This window comes from Trichechus manatus, unplaced genomic scaffold (genome assembly GCF_000243295.1).
Source record: "Trichechus manatus latirostris isolate Lorelei unplaced genomic scaffold, TriManLat1.0 scaffold00039, whole genome shotgun sequence".
Lineage (NCBI taxonomy): Eukaryota > Metazoa > Chordata > Mammalia > Sirenia > Trichechidae > Trichechus > Trichechus manatus.
Window position 1 is genome coordinate 15,321,991 of NW_004443975.1, and position 18,224 is coordinate 15,340,214.

General features: G+C 39.9%; 1 protein-coding gene across 6 annotated transcripts in view; it reads right to left on the reverse strand.

The window, feature by feature from the left end:
- Window positions 1-18,224, reverse strand: part of MARK1 (microtubule affinity regulating kinase 1) — a 141,162-nt gene that overhangs the window by 25,342 nt on the left and 97,596 nt on the right. For 5 of the 6 annotated variants that reach the window (XM_012555420.1, XM_004375922.1, XM_004375921.2 and 2 more), the window contains 4 exons: window positions 17,154-17,390; window positions 16,943-17,062; window positions 5,990-6,089; window positions 4,827-4,939 (listed from right to left, as the gene is read on the reverse strand). In XM_012555420.1, the coding sequence (XP_012410874.1) occupies window positions 4,827-4,939; window positions 5,990-6,089; window positions 16,943-17,062; window positions 17,154-17,390 (570 nt within the window). Of the gene's footprint in view, window positions 1-4,822; window positions 4,940-5,989; window positions 6,090-16,942; window positions 17,063-17,153; window positions 17,391-18,224 lie in introns of all 6 variants that reach the window. The other variant, XM_023730967.1, reaches the window with a different exon arrangement.

Genomic DNA, 18,224 nt, shown 5'->3' on the forward strand with positions numbered 1-18,224 from the left:
ACACATTGCACTGGATGCCTAGTTTAGTCAAAACACCAAGTAAGGGCTACCGATTATTGAATGATTATTATTTACCAGGCACCAGGCTAAGTTCTTTACCCATGTTACTTTACTAAATCATTGTAACAAACCTCCTGTGTATTAACCTGTACTTTACAGATAGAAAATGAGGTGTAAAGAGTCAAGGTACGCTGTTGGGGTTCACACTCAGGCATAGCTGGGATTCAAACCCAGTATAAAATCTAAAATTTTAAACTTTTAATGACAAATATTTGTTTTTTCCAGGACATTTACCAAACAAAATTTGGCGTATTGGCCCTGATGAGGAAATTGCATTAACCTAGAATTTAGTGTGGTAAAATGAGGGTTGAGACACCACCCCTTTCTCTCCGTAATCCAAAAGCAGTTTGTTGCCAGCAAACTTTTCACTGAATCACTACAATCCCAATGGAAAATTTAAATTTATACATAAAGCCGCTGCTGCTGAGTCCATTTCGACTCATTGGGACCCTATAGCACAGAGTAGAACCGCCCCATGGGTTTCCAAGGCTATAATCCTATGCAAGCAGACCGTCACATCTTTATCCTGTGGAGTGCCTGGTGAGTCTGAACTGCCAACCTTTTGGTTCACAGCCAAGCGCTTAACCACTGCACCACTGGAGCTCCTTAGAAATTCATGCATAAGTGATACTAAAGATATATGGCAGAGTAATGTTGATAATGATAATTCTAATAGATAACAGCGAGCACAGAGCACATGGTAATGTGCCAGGTAATATTTTAAGGACTTTTACAAGTATGAATTCATGTAATCCTCTCAAAGACAATTCTGACAAGTAGGTGCTATTATTATCCTCATTTCTTAGATGAGGAAATTGAGGTACAGAAAAGTCACTGAAGTGCCTACGTAGCACAGTTAGTGTCTGCACTGGGGTGGGAGTGTGGGGTTCCAATCAGGTTAACCTGGCTCCAAAGGTCAGGCTCTTAACTGTACAATAAATACACTAACACTGTAAGGCTTCACTAGTTTACATTCAATACAATTCAAATTTCATTACAGTTCATGCAGGGGCTGGGCCGTACAACTTGTAAAATTAGTGCTTCCTTTAGACTTTAGAAATTACCATTTGTACTATTTCCCACTTCTTAAGATTCTCTTGACTTGGCTTCTTTGATATTATTTCTCAGGCTGTTGGTGTCCCCACTGAAAATTCCTCTCCCACACTATCACCCTAGCACCTACCTCATGGGATCAGTGAGAGGGTTAAACCAATCAACACAGGTAAAGTCCTCAGGCTATTCCTGGCACATTACAATGTGCTGTGTGCTCCTCTGACAGGGACTCCCAAATCTTAATTCTATTCAAATCTCTCCCTTCAAATCCAGATCTTCATATCCTAAGGTCTACCAGACAGCTCCATTCAACAGGAATCTCACATTCTACCATCCTAAATCAAACATGCCACCTTCCCACTGAAATCCACTCCTTTCCTATCTTGGCAAATGCACCTTATATAACCAGTCACCCTCACTAGAAATCTGAAGTTCTCTCATTTCTAACAGGTGACCTATCACTCAGGTCCACCCCTACCCCTGACCTGGTCTGCTGTAGCTGTTCACTGTGTAACCCCTAATCAAAGCATGTATCAGACAGTACCATACAAATGGGTGCCCAGCTCTCCTCTAGCCTGAGGGCTCCTTGAAGGCAGATATTTTCCCATCTTTCTTCTCACAGTACTTAGCATAGTTCCTAGTACATAGTAAAGCCAAACCTACTGCCATTGGGTAGATTGAGACTCATGGCAATCCCTCGTGTGTCAGAGTAAAATGTGCTACATAGTGTTTTCAATGGTTCAATTCTTGGAAGTAGTTCGCTAGGGCTTTTTTCTAAGGTGCCTCTGGGTGGACTCAAACCTCCAACCTTTTGGTTAGCAGCCAAGAATGTTAACCGTTCACACACCTCAGAGACTCAAACGTCAGCTCAATGTACTGCTTCATTAATTTAAAAAAAAAAACAAAAACCCAAACTTCTTGCCGTTGAGTCGATCCTAACTCATAGTTACCCTGTAGGACAGAGTAGAACTGCCTCATAGGGTTTCCAAGGATCATGGTGGATTTGAACTGCCGACCTTCTGGTTAGCAGACGAGCTCTTAACCACTACACCACCAGGGCTCTGCTTCACTAACAGTTACTATTTAACTATAAATAATCTCAGCCTAGTCTATAAAATATCTCCCACAGATGTCTAAATGTCAACAAACTGCCAACGGCTCTGTTCTTGAATCCAAAATTATACCCCTTATATGTGTTTCCCCAAAGAACCATCTGCTTTTATGGTTCGATCTCTGTATAGTTATTTCCCAAATCCTTATACTAGATCCTTATTACAGAACCTTGGAGTCCGAGTTGTGCAAACAGTTAACACTTGGCTGCTAACCGGAAGTTTGGCTCTTTTGAGTCCACTCAGAGGCTCCTGAGGACTATGCCACTGAAGCTATCTACTTGCGGTACTTCTGTCAGAGCAGCACTAGATGACTAAGACAAAATTTGGTACCGGGAAAGCGGGGTGCTGCTCTAACAGATACCTAAAATGTGGAAGCAGTTTTGAAACCGTGAGTGGATAGAAGGCCAGCAGCAGCAGAGATCCGGTAGCAGCAGAACCAGGAGACCAGTGCCAGACAGCACTGGAGCCGACCCATGGAGCGAGAGAGCTGAGTGCCTTCGCACAGGAGGCTTCCTGTTGGAGGCAGGTGCCTCCACGGCACTTATCAGTGGAGCTACTGAGCTTTGGACACTTGGCTCAGTAGGGCAGATATGGGCATGAGGTCCGAGGGGTCAAGAGGCCAAGGAACCAGGAAGCAGAAGCTGAAGAGACAAGGAACACAGGAAGCTGAGCTGCCTCAGTCTCAAAAGGTATGGCCAGAACCTCTGGGGTTTCAAAGGGTAGAGTCATGGCCTCTGGTGTTTCTAAGGGTGGAGTCGCTGCTCAGATGGACTAGGAGAATGGTGCGCCTAAAGCCTAGGGAACAGAGTTGCCATTCCAGTGGGCCTGGAAGGCGGAGCTGCAGCCCAGGGCCAAGGGGCCTCCGCTCAGAATTCGGACTGTGGCCAACACCTAGATTCCGGAGGACAGGGCCATTGTATAAATGGTCTCAGAGAACACAGGATTATTTTCAAAGCCTTGTAGGCTAATGTAATGCTTTCTGCGGACTTGCTTGGTGCCTGTCATGCCTTCTTTCCCTCCGGTTTCTCCCATTTGCAATGGAAATGTCTAGCGTGTGCCTGTTCTGCCATTGTACTTTGGAAGCAGATAACTTGTATTCTAGATTTCACAGATGAAGAGGAATTTTTGGATTTTGGACTCGGAGTTGATTTAAGACTTTTGCTATGATGTAACGGGATGAATGTGTCTTATATGTAGCAAGGACATGAATTTTGGGGGGCCAAAGGGTGGAATGACATGGATTGAAGTGTGTCTCCCCAAAATATGTGTCAACTTGGTTAGGCCATGATTCCCAGTACTGTGTGGTTGTCCTCCATTTTGTGATCTTCCTATGTGATATAAATCATATTCTCTGCCTGTGGTTAAAGAGGATTATGGTGAGATTGTAACATCCTTGCTCAGGTCACATCCCTGATCCAGTGTAAAGGGAGTTTCCCTAGGGTGTGGCCTGCACCACCTTTTATCTTACAAGAGATAAAAGGAAAGGGAAGCAAGCAGACAGTTGGGGACCTCATACCACCAAGAAAGCAGTGCCAGGAGCAGAGTATGCACTTTGGACCTGGGGTTCATGCGCGGAGAAGTTCCTAGTTCAGGGGAAGATTGATGACAAGGACATTCCTCCAGAGCTGACAGAGAAAGCCTTCCCCTGGAGCTGAGGCCCTGAATTTGGACTTGTAGTCTACTAGACTGTGAGAGAATAAATTTCTCTTTGTTGAAGCTATCTACTTGTAGTATTTCTGTTATAGCAGCACTAGATGACTAAGACGCCCATTATTTGTGTTTCCCCAAAGAACCATCTGCTTTTAAGGTTCAATCACTTTTGTAAACAACTGTTCCCCAAATCCTTATAATAGATCCTTATTACAGAACCTTGGAGTCCCTGAGTCATGCAAACAGTTAACACTTGGCTGCTAACTGAAAGGCTGGCTGTTTTGAGTCCACTCAGAAGAAAATCCTGGAGATTTGCTTCTGAAAAATCAGCCTTGAAAGCCCTATGGAGCACTGCTCTACTCTGGCACACATGGGGTCGCCAGGAGTCAGAGTCGACTCCATGGCAACTGGCCTATTATAGATCCTTATTATGGATTTCTCCTAGCCTCAAGAATTCCAAATCAGATGTATCAATGCCACCTGACACTACAAGGTAAATTATCACCAAACAACCTTTTCCTGAGTTTCCACCTTTATAAGTCATTTTAGACATGCATTTTATTGCAAATGTTGTCGTCCTCCTTATTTCAGTCACTGTCTTTCCTGTGCCCACAGAATAAACATATTGCCTTTGGCAGGGCTGCTGCATTTGGATATACGACCCATTCGAATGGCGACCCTTGGAGCTAAGCAAGGCAATAGCTCTTTCATGAGAAAATAAATATTATAAGAAATTTAAACATCTTGTGATCTAATTTCTCTTGGTATTCAAAAATGAGATCACTTTGTAATTCCTGATGTTTGAATTCCAGTAAAAAAGAATGTTAGGGTCTTGATGTTGTATTTGAGACCACAAAGAACAGAATGTATTTGCTAACATTATATCTTATACCTGGCTGTCACTCAGCACGACAAGAAATTTACATTAATTTAAAAAGAAGAAAAACTTACTTCAGGTGGTTTTCTACCTAGAAGAATATAAGTAGCCATAACTTCATCGTATTTTTGATTTATTAAGGCGTCATTTATCTCATCTCGTGCAAAACCCATGGTGACCATGATATCTAGAAATAAAACAAAACACAAATTTTTCTAAAAATGGGTTTTATTTTAGTAAACAAGCCAACAAAAAATGGGCATGTATGCAAACATTAGCTATGAAAACTAAGTCCTGAAAATATAATTTTAATTATAACAACTTCTGGAGTATTAAGATACCGATACTGCATAGTCATTGTATGTTCACAATTTCTCATGCAGAAATCATCTGCACTGCGTGTTCAATACTCATGGGCCCATTTCACATCGATTGCCTAGCATGTTCCTGAGCTGACTCTTTGTCCAGCCAGAGCCACAGTATGTGTTTATCTGTGACACACACAAAATCTCTCTCTGGTAACAAATCCACAGCCACTCATCAAGTGACTCCTCTCTTCTCTTAATTTCTAGTTTCTGATCTGCAGGCAAGTTGATTCTTCTTTGGAGGGTGTAAATTCCACAGTTGTTCTTCTGATCAGGTTTATAATACCCTAACATGCTCCTTGCCTTCCACTCTGCCCTCAAGTCAGACAGGAGCACAGTTGAGATGACTCGTAGCTTTCAGTTTCTGATGGCTTTGGGAAGGGTGAGAGAAATGAAGAGAGGGCTGGAAGCAGAGGACTGGCTAGGTAGGGGCAGGAGCTGAACTAGTTGGGCAGGGAGGGTGGAACCTGTTAAGACAGTGGAAATAGAGAGGGAAGGCCAAAGGGTCCCTCACTTTCAACTCAGTGCTTCTAAACTTCTGATTAAAATACACGCCCCTTTGCTGGTGCTTGTATCAGTCCTATCTTTCCATGAGGAATCACTAAAAGGAAAGTATACAGTCTATCCCCACAGTATTCTACTTTTTATATCATTGTTGCCAACAATCGAATTAGATGGTTATATGTATGAGAACAAATTAAGGAACATGGAAGTTGTAATGTTTAATGCATATTCAGGAAAAGATGGCAATGTAAGTATTTTTCAAATAAAAATTGCTTCCTATTTATATTTTTAAACACTATTTTGGTAGACTAAAGGACTCTTACTCACAGCCTAGGGACAGCACAATTCACAATACTTAAAATACTTACCTATTCTTTTTGGGTCATTGAAATCTGGTTCAGGCTCAGAATATGGTTTTAGTTCTTCCTCTTCATGACCAACATTCATCCATCGATCTCTCATTATTTGCTAGGAAATAAACTCTACATTATGTTTGGTCAATCAGAACATTCAGCCACTTACTTTTGCTAGTTTAGGAAAAGTGAAATTCATTGGTTCGCTCAACAAGAAATCATGTGACATTTTCAAACTGAAGTTACGATTTTCAGTTTGATTAGCAGGCCAATAAGGGACGTTGTGCATTCTTAGGTATCTTATGACAACTCCTATTATCAGTCCACACACTCACCAAATAAAAGTAGTCTGCCTCCCACATTCCTTTGAAAGGAGTATTTTCAAATTTGAAAACCTACTGATTTGAACCTCTGCTTCCATTGTATCTTTAAATTTAAGATTAATGAGATTATCCTTTTTTCCTGGTCTGCTACCAAATACGTGTCTGTTTTTTAAAAATCATCACTGACTAAAATATCAGGAAAGGAGAACATGGGGAATAGAAATCAGGGTTAGTCTGTGAGTAAAGTGGCTCAGAGAATATTGGGGGAGACGTCAAAACTGAAGCGAGGGCCAGGACAGGTAACAGTCAGGGAGGAAGAACTCAGATTCAAGCTGAGGCTGTATAACAGCCAATTCTGGGATGCTTACAGGCAGCCTACTGGCCACCTTTAACACACTCACGGTCAGAAAATCAGAGAACTGAGAGCCAGGGACCTTCGGATCTAAGGATAAAATTATGTGTATGATAGAGAACCTGAGCTTTTAATATTTAAAGAGAAACATATTTGAATAATTCTGTATTAATTTAGAAAGACTGCTAACTTTCCTTGAACGCTGGAATTCTGTGCTTTCAGTGTAAGTACACTCTAGGTGCTGATACTTTAGTCCTCTTTCTCCAGATTCTGAGTATTTTCCATCTCTAAACTTTATTCTCCAATCCTATTAATTAGAAAAATAATCTTCCACGTACAGATCTTCATGAGGCTAACTCTTGACTGTCCAGATTATCTTCCCCCTCATTACCAATATTTACCCAACGTCAGTCACTAAAAAACAAGAACTCCACAGGAGATTTCTAATAATGGGGGATCTGGAAGAATATTGCTGTGTTGGCCGGGAAGTTTTTTCCAAAGGTATCCATCACACGATACGTATTTTAGTCATATGCTTACAAATATGATTATGTAGACATTTAGCTCTTAAAAAAAGATTGCTATTAGCTTTATTTCATATAGCCATTTTGGGCAATGGTAATTTAAGTTACATTATCTGACAAATTTAAATAAAAGTAGACCCAGTAAAAAGAAAACATAATAATGCTACCACTAAGTCCTTAGTGATTATTCATCAATATGGAAAAAGTGGTGGGGATGGTGCACATCAAGAAAAAAAAAAAAAAAAAAAAAAAAGGACAAAGCAGAGCTGCTATATGATTTTCCCAAAATATTAAGGCCCTTCCTGTTCCTCACCCCCGCCCCCATCAAAGAATATGTCTGACAGAAGCTGAGGCAAGGATCAAGCAACAGCATTTGCAACAGTAAAATCTCACTGGCTGGCAAAATATCCTAGGATGGAAGGTGAATACGTAAAAATCCTCAGAGAATATAGTGACCCTTAGGGACAGTTAAGCAGTACAGACAGTTCCTCCCTCAAGTGTCATGGTCTAATCCAGCCCACCTACCCCTGACAACTTTCCTTATTCACTTCCACAGCTGGATGCACAAGCATAGTTACTTAGGCTAATATGGAGGTAGTAGCTCAGTTAATGCTCGACAGAAAGTGAAAGCCTTTAAACATACATAAAATAACTCCACATCAACCCCCACCCCAACACACACCAATACAAACAAAGGAACCTAACTGCCCTTTCATCATCACCTATAAACGTTACCTTTAAACCGGAGCTCTGGATGTTTGTTGCTATTATTGTGACAAACAAGACTGAGCAAAGAAGAAACAACCAACGTAAGATCGACACAAATCCAAGACCAGACAGATGCTGCTGCTTCAAAGCAACCCAAACGGAGTCCTTAGTAATGCTTCTGAATTTAAGATTACAATTTTATGAGTTTGAAAATAATGATTAATGGGAATGAGATGTATATGGAGTGGAAATCTAAGTAAGCGAAAGGTTAGATTCAGGAAGAATAGCTAAGAGTTGACCAAGCAAAAAGGAACTGGGAGTGAGGCAAAGCAGATGAGCAAAGCAGGCAGATGGAGGAGCAGGTGTACAGAGGCCCAGGGGCAGAAGCAGCAGGCACAACAGGGGACTGTATAGCTCAGTCTGGCTGGAGAGCAGGGTATAACATGGCAAGTGGAGCAAGATGAGGCTGGAAAGTTACTAGGGAACAAATTGTGATGTTTCTTTGCATCATGCTAAGGGGTATCTCTGAAGGCTGTGATTATGAAAAACATCTCTAGATATTGTGTGAAGAGTGGACTGGAGGAGCTCAATACTGGAAGTAAAGAAATCAATCCAGAGGCTTTAGCTAGAGTCTAAGAGACAAATTATGCCTGAATTAAAGCAGTGACAGTGGCAATGGGAAAAACAGAGACATTTTCAGTCTGTGGCAGCTGAAAATCAACAAAACTTGGTAAGTAGACATGGGAGAAGAGGTAAAAAGAGGAAGAAATTGAAGAGGATGCCCGGGCTTCTGGTTTAGACAACTGAATGGAGGTTGGTACATTCACCAAGACACCAAACTCGGGAAGAGAAGTTTAAGACTGGGTAGGGAAAACAGAGCTCAGTTGTTGACAGACTGGGATTGAGGTACTATGGGATGTCTAAACAGACGTACTCAGTAAACCCTCTGATATACCTTATTCTGAAGCTCAAGAGAAATCTGGGCTAGAGACTGAAATTTAGGAACATCAACCCACAGATGATGATAGAAGATGGGAGTGGGTGGAGTTCTCCAGGAAGAATGAACAGAATGAGAATAGAAGAGGGTCCACGGTAGAGCTTCAGGGAATGCCAGCTTTTAAGGGTTAGAAACGAAAGTAATTCAGAAAGGAAATGAAAGAGGAAAATCTAGATTCTGTGACATGGAAGATAAGGCAAGAGTTTTTCAAAGAGGAGGAAGTGGTCTCCTGTCAAATACTGCCAAAGGGTTAAATAAGATGACGACTAAAAAGTAGCCCATTGGGTTTAGCACTAAAGATGAGGTGACTTCACTGAGGGCAGCTACAGTGGAGTGGTGGGCATGGGAGCCAGAGGTCGAAGCAGGCAGTGAGATAAGAAGGTGAAGAACTGGTGACTGTAAGTGGTGATGACTGTCAAGACATTTGGCTGGAAAGGAAGGAGAGAGAAGGCAGTATTTGAAGGGGATTGTGGAGTTGAAGGATACCTGTTTTTTAAATGGAAGATATTTAAGTATGTGTAAAGCAGAGGGAAAGGAGTCAGTAGAGGGGAGAGATGAATGGTACAGAAGAGAGACAGCTTCACCAAGCGGTGAGGTACTGAGGAGGTGGGTAAGGCACTGAACCCAGCACAGGAATGAATGGGTAAGTTTCTCATAACAGAAACGACACTTGTCAGCTGTGACAGGGGAAGTGGGAAGAGAAGGGATTTTATAGGCATAGTGGTGGGAAGTGAAGAGAGTTCCTGACTGTTGGTTTCTATTTCCTCAGTGGAGTAAAAGGCAAGGATCTGCCTGGAATGTTTTCCATTTTTTCTACCTATAGGGTTGCTATGAGTGAGAATCGATGACAACGGGTTTGGTTTTAGTTCTTTTTTTATCTTATAAAGACCACAGAAAATCTGGTTCCCTAGTGCTATGCTCCTTAGAAGCAAGGATGGTGAGACTATGTCTCACATACTTTGAACATGTTATCAGGAGGGACCAGTCTCTGGAGAAGGACATCATGCTTGGTAAAGTAGAGGGTCAGTGAAAAAGAGGAAGACCCTCAACGAGATTGACTGACATAGTGGCTGCAGTAATAGGCTCAAGCATAGTGACTATGAGGATGGCGCAGGACCGGGCAGTGTTTCGTTCTGTTGTACACAGGGCCACTATGAACCAACTCGACGGCACCTAGCAACAGTGGTATTCTCTTTCATGGCACCTGATAACTGCTTACAGTGCAATGTGTTATTATGTAATTATTTTGTGTTTACTTGTTAATTATCTAACTCCATTATTAGATCACAAACACCAACAAAGAAGAATCCATGTCTGATTTGTTCGAGATTACATATCCAGCACCTAAAAGTACCCAGAACACAGATGCTCAATACGTATTTGTAGACGAATGAATAAAACCTCTAGTCTGAATCACACATCTGTCCGTCCTCTGTTCCCAGGGACTGTTTAGATCCTACTGTTACTGTTATCATGCTCTATTTTTTTTTATTACAGCCAGTTGTGTCTAGGTCTACCTCCTTCACTGTATCTAAAATCCTGAGGACAAGGACTATGCCTTGCACTATCTCTCAGCACAAATGCTTATTGTTTTTTAACAGAGCAGTGTTTTAAAAGAAGGCCACTCACAGGAGGCCTGGATAAGACAGAATGGAGAGCAGAGATTAGCAGCAAGACGACACCTTAGGAAGCTGTTAAAAATTATCCAGGACGTAGACAACAGCGAGCTGAAATAAACTAAAATGGAAGAAAGAAAACCCACAGAGGTAGAATCTGTAGCACCTGATGACAAAATTCATTTTGGGAGTGAAGGAAAGGAGGGACTCCAAGAGCTTCTAATGATTTTAACATGATTTTTAATAGGGCTTTTAAGAGTTAAGTAAGAAATATAGGAGTAACAGCAGCCCTGGTGGCACAGTGGGTAAGAGTTTGGCTGCTAACCAAAAGGTTCGCAGTTTGAATCTACCAGCCACTCCTTGGAAACACTATGGCGCAGTTCTACTTTGTCCTATAGGGCGACTATGAGTTGGAATCGACTCAATGGCAACCGATTTAATAGATTTGATAGCTGAAAGATGAGCAAAAGTAAAATAATCCAAATTTTCTCCTGTTTCTCAATTAAACTGTGTTTATTTGGTGGTCATTTCCTATCTATGCTGTATCTACCCATATCAAAATAAAAAATATGTGCGCGCGTGTGTGTGTGTGTATGTGTGTATGCGCGCGCATGTAGGTAGCAAACCCATAAGAGGTCGATTATTTGAAGGAAATAAGATTTACTCACAAAACCTAAAAAGAATTTAATACACAATAAAATGAACTATCCAAAAATTCTGCCACCAACAGTGAGTGTCCGCAGAGACCAAAAAGGACAACTTGTGGTAAGGGCTGGAGTTTTCAGGGAAGAAATTATAAGGAAGTAGGATCTGAACTGACCCTTCAAATACAAGTACTATTTGGACTGGTGGAAAAACCAAGGTAGATGGATGTGAGGAGGGAATCATGAAGAAGCTCTCTTCTTGGATTTGGAACAAAGATAACATGCAATGAAATGGAAGGTAAGGTTGGTATCTTCATATGATGAATTTAAACTTGGTCTGGTAGGTAATGGAAAAGTGCCATATTTTATTAAACAAGAAAGATAAGCAATATTTTAGAAACAGTACTGGGAAAGAAACAATACAAGGACGCATAGAAGGACACTCACTTTGCTAGACCTCGCATGAAATTAGTTTTGAGGCAAGGCTGAGCCAGGGAGAGTGGATAAAGGCAGTGATAAGGGAAGGCAACTGGGCATTATCTAGAGAATGAACACAGGTCTACTCTCCCTTCTTATTATCCTTGTCATGAAAAATCAGAGCTCCTTGACATTAATCTCACATCTGTCAACCACCACCAAGCATCTACTTAGCAAAGTCTGTTTCACAACAGTTGAATGTCAAAACAGAATAAAAATAATGTGAAGAAAATTTTATTGAAGGAAAATTTTCCTTCTCAGAATGGAAGGTAAAGGTTAAAAGGAAGATGATCTGCTTAACACTGGGAAATAACACACTTTATACTTAGGTGCTACGAGTCGGAAATGACTCAACAGCAATGGGTCTGGTTTGGTTTATACTTCGGTGCACATTAAAAAATGAACTAGGATAGCCAGATACAAAGCCTTTTTCTTAAATTGTTTCAACCTTTGTAAGGTACATCACATACTCCTGCACCTGTACCTAGAAATTTCTCCTTTTAAAAAAATTATTTTGCTTTACTGTCACTTGTACTGGTCAGATGTAAGCAAGGTTTTCAGATTATCTTGGCAGTAGCTGAAAAGAGGGTGTTAAAAGTCAAAATAAATACTTTTGGGGGGGTACTAAAGATGACAGAAAGAGGTCATTAAGTAAGAGCTTTGCTTTAGGCTCAAAGTTTGCATTATTCTGAAAGGTAATACAGTCCATTCTGGTTAAGAAATAGAAAACTCAAAGAAGTACACGCAGAGGAGACAGCAGAAAAGTTTTCCAGTTTCTTTCTAATAAAAAAAAAATCTAGACACAATATTCCAATAAACAGAAATAAAAAACAGTGTACAACATGAAACAAATCATTTTTAAAGTGTGTGTGACACTGCCCCCTCCCATTATTAGTACAATTAGGATGAGCTGGCAGCATCCATATATACAACCTGAAAAAAAATACACAACTGCTTGTTTAAATCTAAAAACAAACACGTGACAAGCAAGTAAACTGTGAAACTAATGTCATTCATTTTTCAAGAGGGAGGATAAATAAGGCATTTAACTGACAAGGCTTCAAGAAATACATACATAAAATGCACAGTCAGGTCTGAGAAGCAACAGGAAGGTGTGAATATTAAATAAAAAGTTTAGTAAGACAAGTCGACACACGATTCTCAAAACCAATGTTCAATATTAGCAAATATACAGAAAAAAAAGACTAGACGTTATTCTACTTGACAATTTTTGATTCTCAAGGAACAGTGAAAATGAATACAGAGTTCCACTTTTTTTAAATATGGGAAATAATGGGAAATATTTCATATGAAAATCTACAAAGCTGATATAAATCTATAAGGTTACTAATAGACTCATTTAGACAAGTAGTTAAGAGACAAAGTTCATACACGAAAAAGCACAGCTGACCTATAAAAATGATCAGCTTGACTGCTAATCAAAGAAACACACAATTGTAAAAATCTGTATTATAGCCATAAAGGTATCAAATACTAAAAATCATTAGAGCCAACACTGAGTCAAGCCGTGGAGAACCGGGACATTCAAACACCCTGGGGTCACACACAATCGTTTGGCAATGATGAAAAAGGGCTTTAAGGCTCTTAATACCCTTCGACCCAGTGATTCTACTCTGGAAAATTTATCCAAGCATATATATCCCTAAGAGAAAAAAAGTATACCATGTTGTTTTTAGTAAAAATAATGGGAACAATTCAAATGTGTGACAAACAGGAAATTGTTAAATCAATTGTGATATATAACCTAATACCTACTTTTTTTAATTTAAAAAAAAAGAATATGAAAATATTACTACTGTATAAAAATTTATGTTTATACCCTTGTGGTGTAAAGAACCTAGTTTGACCCCAAGTAAGGTGACCTTTGTCTTTGACTCTGGAGAAATCACCCTTGGAGTAATTGGGGTGCCTTGGTCTGGAACTTGCAGGCCACACCAAAGGATGTGTACTGGTGAGTGGGGCCTGGCCAGACCAGGAAAAGACTGATCTGGGAAGCCAATATCAACTAGCCTCAGAAAGCGTGACTAGCCTCTCATGACTAGCCACTCTAGTGGTTAACAGCTCGACTGCTAATCATGCAAGACTGGCCAACGAAACGCCCAGAGGAGGGCTTCCTGGTTAGCGAGAGCTTCTGCTCTTGGGAGGGTAGTGCATCCTTTGGGACATGGAAGCTTCATGCTGGGAATCTTCCAGACCTCACCCTATGAGTCTTTTTGTTAGTATCCTTTTTGGCTATAATAAACGTGTAGTCTTAAGTATGGTATACTCTTGTGAATCCTGTGAATTGTTCCAACGAATGAGTGAACCTAAAGGGGTAGTAGGAGCCAGCAGATCAGGTCAGAAAGTAAGGCATCCACGTGGGCTCCTGAGCTTGCAGCTGGCATCCTGAAAAGGTGGTGGGAAACCAGCCCCTAATTTGTGGCTAGCGGGTCAGAAGGTTGGGGTGTCATATGGACTCCCCAAACATGCAGCTGGAGTCTGCCTATCTAGCAGTCTGAAGGACGGTGTCCTTTTCACGGGGCAGCTCTGACCTAGTTCTGGGTGACTAGGGTCAGAGAGAGAGAGAGAGACAGCTGTGGGGGCAGGTGGAGAAAGGACGGAGAAGTGGGATTGTGAGGACTAGATTCGTGTTGATCCATACCACGCAACCCTGAGGATGAGTTTTTTTTTAAAGTAGTTGGATTCTCTGCTATAAAGCTGATAATGAAGATGAAGGTGGTATGAAAAATAAAAAAGAAGACTACATAATATAATTATCAAAGTCACTGCTAATTTAAGGGGAGTTTCCTAAGATTGGAATCCTGGTGGCGCAGTGGTTAAGAGCTCGACTGCTAACCAAAAGGTGGGCAGTTCAAATCCACCGGCCACTCCTTGGACACCCTATGGGGCAGTTACTCTGTCCTGTAGAGTCTCTATGAGTTCGAATCGACTCGACGGCAACAGGTTTGTTTGTTTTTTCCCCTATGGTTTTAGCTTAAGAAATTTTTTTTTTTTAACGGTGTCAGGTTTCTCTGGAAAGTTATTTCTGGGAATTATGAAGCAGACCAGCCTTTTTACAATAACACCTGCAATATCAGAATAATATTTCCAATATGAACTCATGGTTCCATGGATGACATAAACACAGTTTTGCTAATTTGAACAGGAGGTTTCAGACAATATTCAAATACATCAAGTTGAGCTTCTGGTGATCAAATGTTTCAACAATAACTTGGCTTCTAAATTCAATTCAAAGAAGTGATTAAATGCTAAGGATGAAAGACTCAAATATCCGGTTACGATAAATCAATCATCTTTAAGACACTATGTCTTATCCATTGCCCACAGAGATTTGTAACATTTATTTCCCCAAATAATTTCTGTATGTTCTTTTTATTCTGCTCATTTGCTGAGCTGATGCTTCAACTCTTGGCATTTTATCAAGTGATGCCACGTAAGGTGGGTTCCTAGAATACAAGTGGGTCATGACGCAGAATTAAGAGACTTCTTATGTCCCCATAAAATTTTAGAAGCGATAGGAGAGTCAACAGTTTTAACTTCTTAACTATTTCACATAATTTTCCATGAATAATGGTTGAAAGGAAGTTTAGAAAAGCTGTGATATGAAAGTGGGCTCTTCTATTGCATAAGTTCTCTATTAAAACATTATGAACATATCCTTCCCCCAACAAAGAAAAAACACAAAGGTCATAGAAAGGAACTAATCACACTTAAATTAGTATCTCCGTAACAAAAAAATACTGAGTAACTGAGCCACTAACATAAAGCACATAAAATAATTTCCCAGTGGAAGTCACCATCCCTTAACTTCCATCAAAAATTATTCTCTTTTAGTGAGAAATATTTGTGGACACAGAATTCCAAAGCCCCACCTAACCTGAGAGCCCAGCACATGGGGATGGCTCACGGTGAGGCTTCTCCTCGCCAGCGTGGAGTCCGTGCCAGAAAGCTCCATTGCTACACTACAAAAGTACAGTTTCAATGAGGTTCATTCTCTGAATTTTCTACCCTTCTACTAAGGCAAATAAATGAAGACAAGCAAGCACTACTGAACAATACACACTGAATTTCTGAAATTATTTTACTACATACTAAGATACCATTCATAAAGACAGATGAGCCACATATTAAGGAGTAAGTTGTTCGAACTTTAGTGTCAGAAAGAAAAATGACTAAACATTTTGGCTATGTGACCTTCTAATAAAATGTGGCAGTAACCTACCTGGCATGTTTATAATGCCATCTATTATTAAAAATAACCAGATACACGGAATGAATGAAGGCAACACAACAGTGTGTTAAAAAGTGAAATGTCTGTTTCCAATATTTTCTGCCTAAATATCTGTAAATATTTTATACAATGTTAAGAGATTTCTATTAGTTTTTTAAATATCAGTTACTAATTTCAGACACAGACATTAAGTATTCACTGGATTAGAATTTTCACTCTCTTCCTTTATCCTTGAAATATTTATTGAGTACCTACTAAGCACAAAGTTTCCATTTTGGGCCAAAGGATTTCTGAGAGACATTAAGTGTTCCTCCTTTTCCAACTAAAAATCAATTTTATCTCTATTTTTATGTTGTTGTTTTATGGTCAATCCTACACTGCAGGACCAAGAAGAAACAACACTTTTCAGAGAAACCTGTGGCAATTTTTGAGTAATGACTCAAGTCATTTTCCCTACCTCTAAGCAAAAGATGAATTAACAATTTTCATAAATATCACTGGGGAAAAAATTATTAGAAATGATCTTTAGTTCTTGGAATGTTTTGTTAAATAAGTTGGAGTACAAAAAATTATTTATTTCCCTACCACCACCAACTGCTCCGACAGGGTTCACAATCGAGGGTCCCGGACAGAGTGGGAGAAAAATGTAGAACAAAATTCAAATTCACAAAGACCAGACTTACTGGTCTGACAGAGACTGGAGGAACCCCCAACACCACTGCCCCCAGACACCTCGCTAAACTCAGAACTGAAGTCCCTTCCGAAGCCCATCTTTCAGCCAAAGATTAGACAGGCCTATAAAACAAATGTAACACACAAGAGGAACGTGCTTCTGAGTTCAATCAAGTCTACGAGACCATATGGGCAACACCTGCCCAAAAGCAAAGACGAGAAGGCAAGAAGGGACAGGAAAACTGGATGAATGGACACAGGGAACGCAGGGTGGAAAGGGAAAGGGGGAGATTGCTGACATATTGCCGGGGATTGCAACCAATGTCACAAAACAGTTTGTATATAAATTTTTAAATAAACTTTCACCTAAAGCACAATAAAATTAAAAAAAAAAATTACTTACTTCCAAGTTGCCTCTCTTTATTGGATTCAACACTAATAATTTCTTCAGAAGATTTTCACAGTCTGTGGACATATAGAAGGGAATACGGTATTTCCCTCGTAAGACTCGCTCCCGCAGTTCCTTACAAAAGCAAAACAAAGCACTTACAACTGGCTTTTCACATTATCACATTCGAGAATAAAAACAAAATAATACAGAATTTAGCTGATACCTTTAAATTTTGGCCATCAAATGGCAAGGAGCCACTGACAAGTGTATAGAGAATGACCCCAAGACTCCACACATCCACTTCAGGCCCGTCATACTTCTTCCCTTGGAAAAGCTCGGGAGCAGCATAGGGCGGGCTTCCACAAAAGGTGTCCAATTTGTTCCCAACTGTAAATTCATTACTAAAACCAAAGTCAGCAATTTTAATATTCATATCGGCATCAAGGAGAAGGTTTTCGGCCTAAGAGGAAAATCACAAAAAGGACAATGTAAAAAGCCTACATACAATAAAAATACTCATCATAATTATTTCAGATCACAAACATATGTTTCTTGCTTCTCATTTAAAAACACAGTATCAAATTTCAGAAGCCCAGCATGGTACTGCATGGTATAACCACTTAGAATTATATCCACATAAGATTGAGTTTTAAAGCTAAAAAGGGAAGACTCTCATTTATATAAACAAATGCATCTGTTTAAGACAGGTTATTTAAAATTCTTCCCCCCACCCCACAGATTATTTAAAACCTATTTTTCCCCCATAGTAAGAAACATCCTGGAACTGTACTTTAATAGGACCTATTCTGAAGGCTCTAAGTTGCCACAATACTGATCCATCTTGGACTTAAAACAAGAAGTTTACCAAAAAGAGTTCTATTTTAATACGGTATCATCGGTTAATACAAGGCTCTGCCATTTGGGTGGTCTATGACTACTGAATTCATTCCTTTGTCCTCCCTTGTCGAATGCTACCTCAACAGAGGACTGTCTGCTCAGTAAAACAATACAGGTTCCATTTGATCTGTTGTCTGTTTTAAATTTCCTTCTGTTATTTTAAAACTAGAATAAAACAGTGATTTTTTTTCCACCATGTTTTGAGATGCTGGTTTTCCTAAATCCTAACAGAAGACTCACTCAAAGAAAAATATTTAAATGTGCCTTTTGAAAATGCAAGAAATTCACTAAAGGATTTTGTTTTTGCATGTTTTACTTCGAACTCTTCTTTATAACTGATAGATAAAAGTTACAAGTTACTTTGTAGATGTTTCATCAGATCCTCCCAAAAATAACA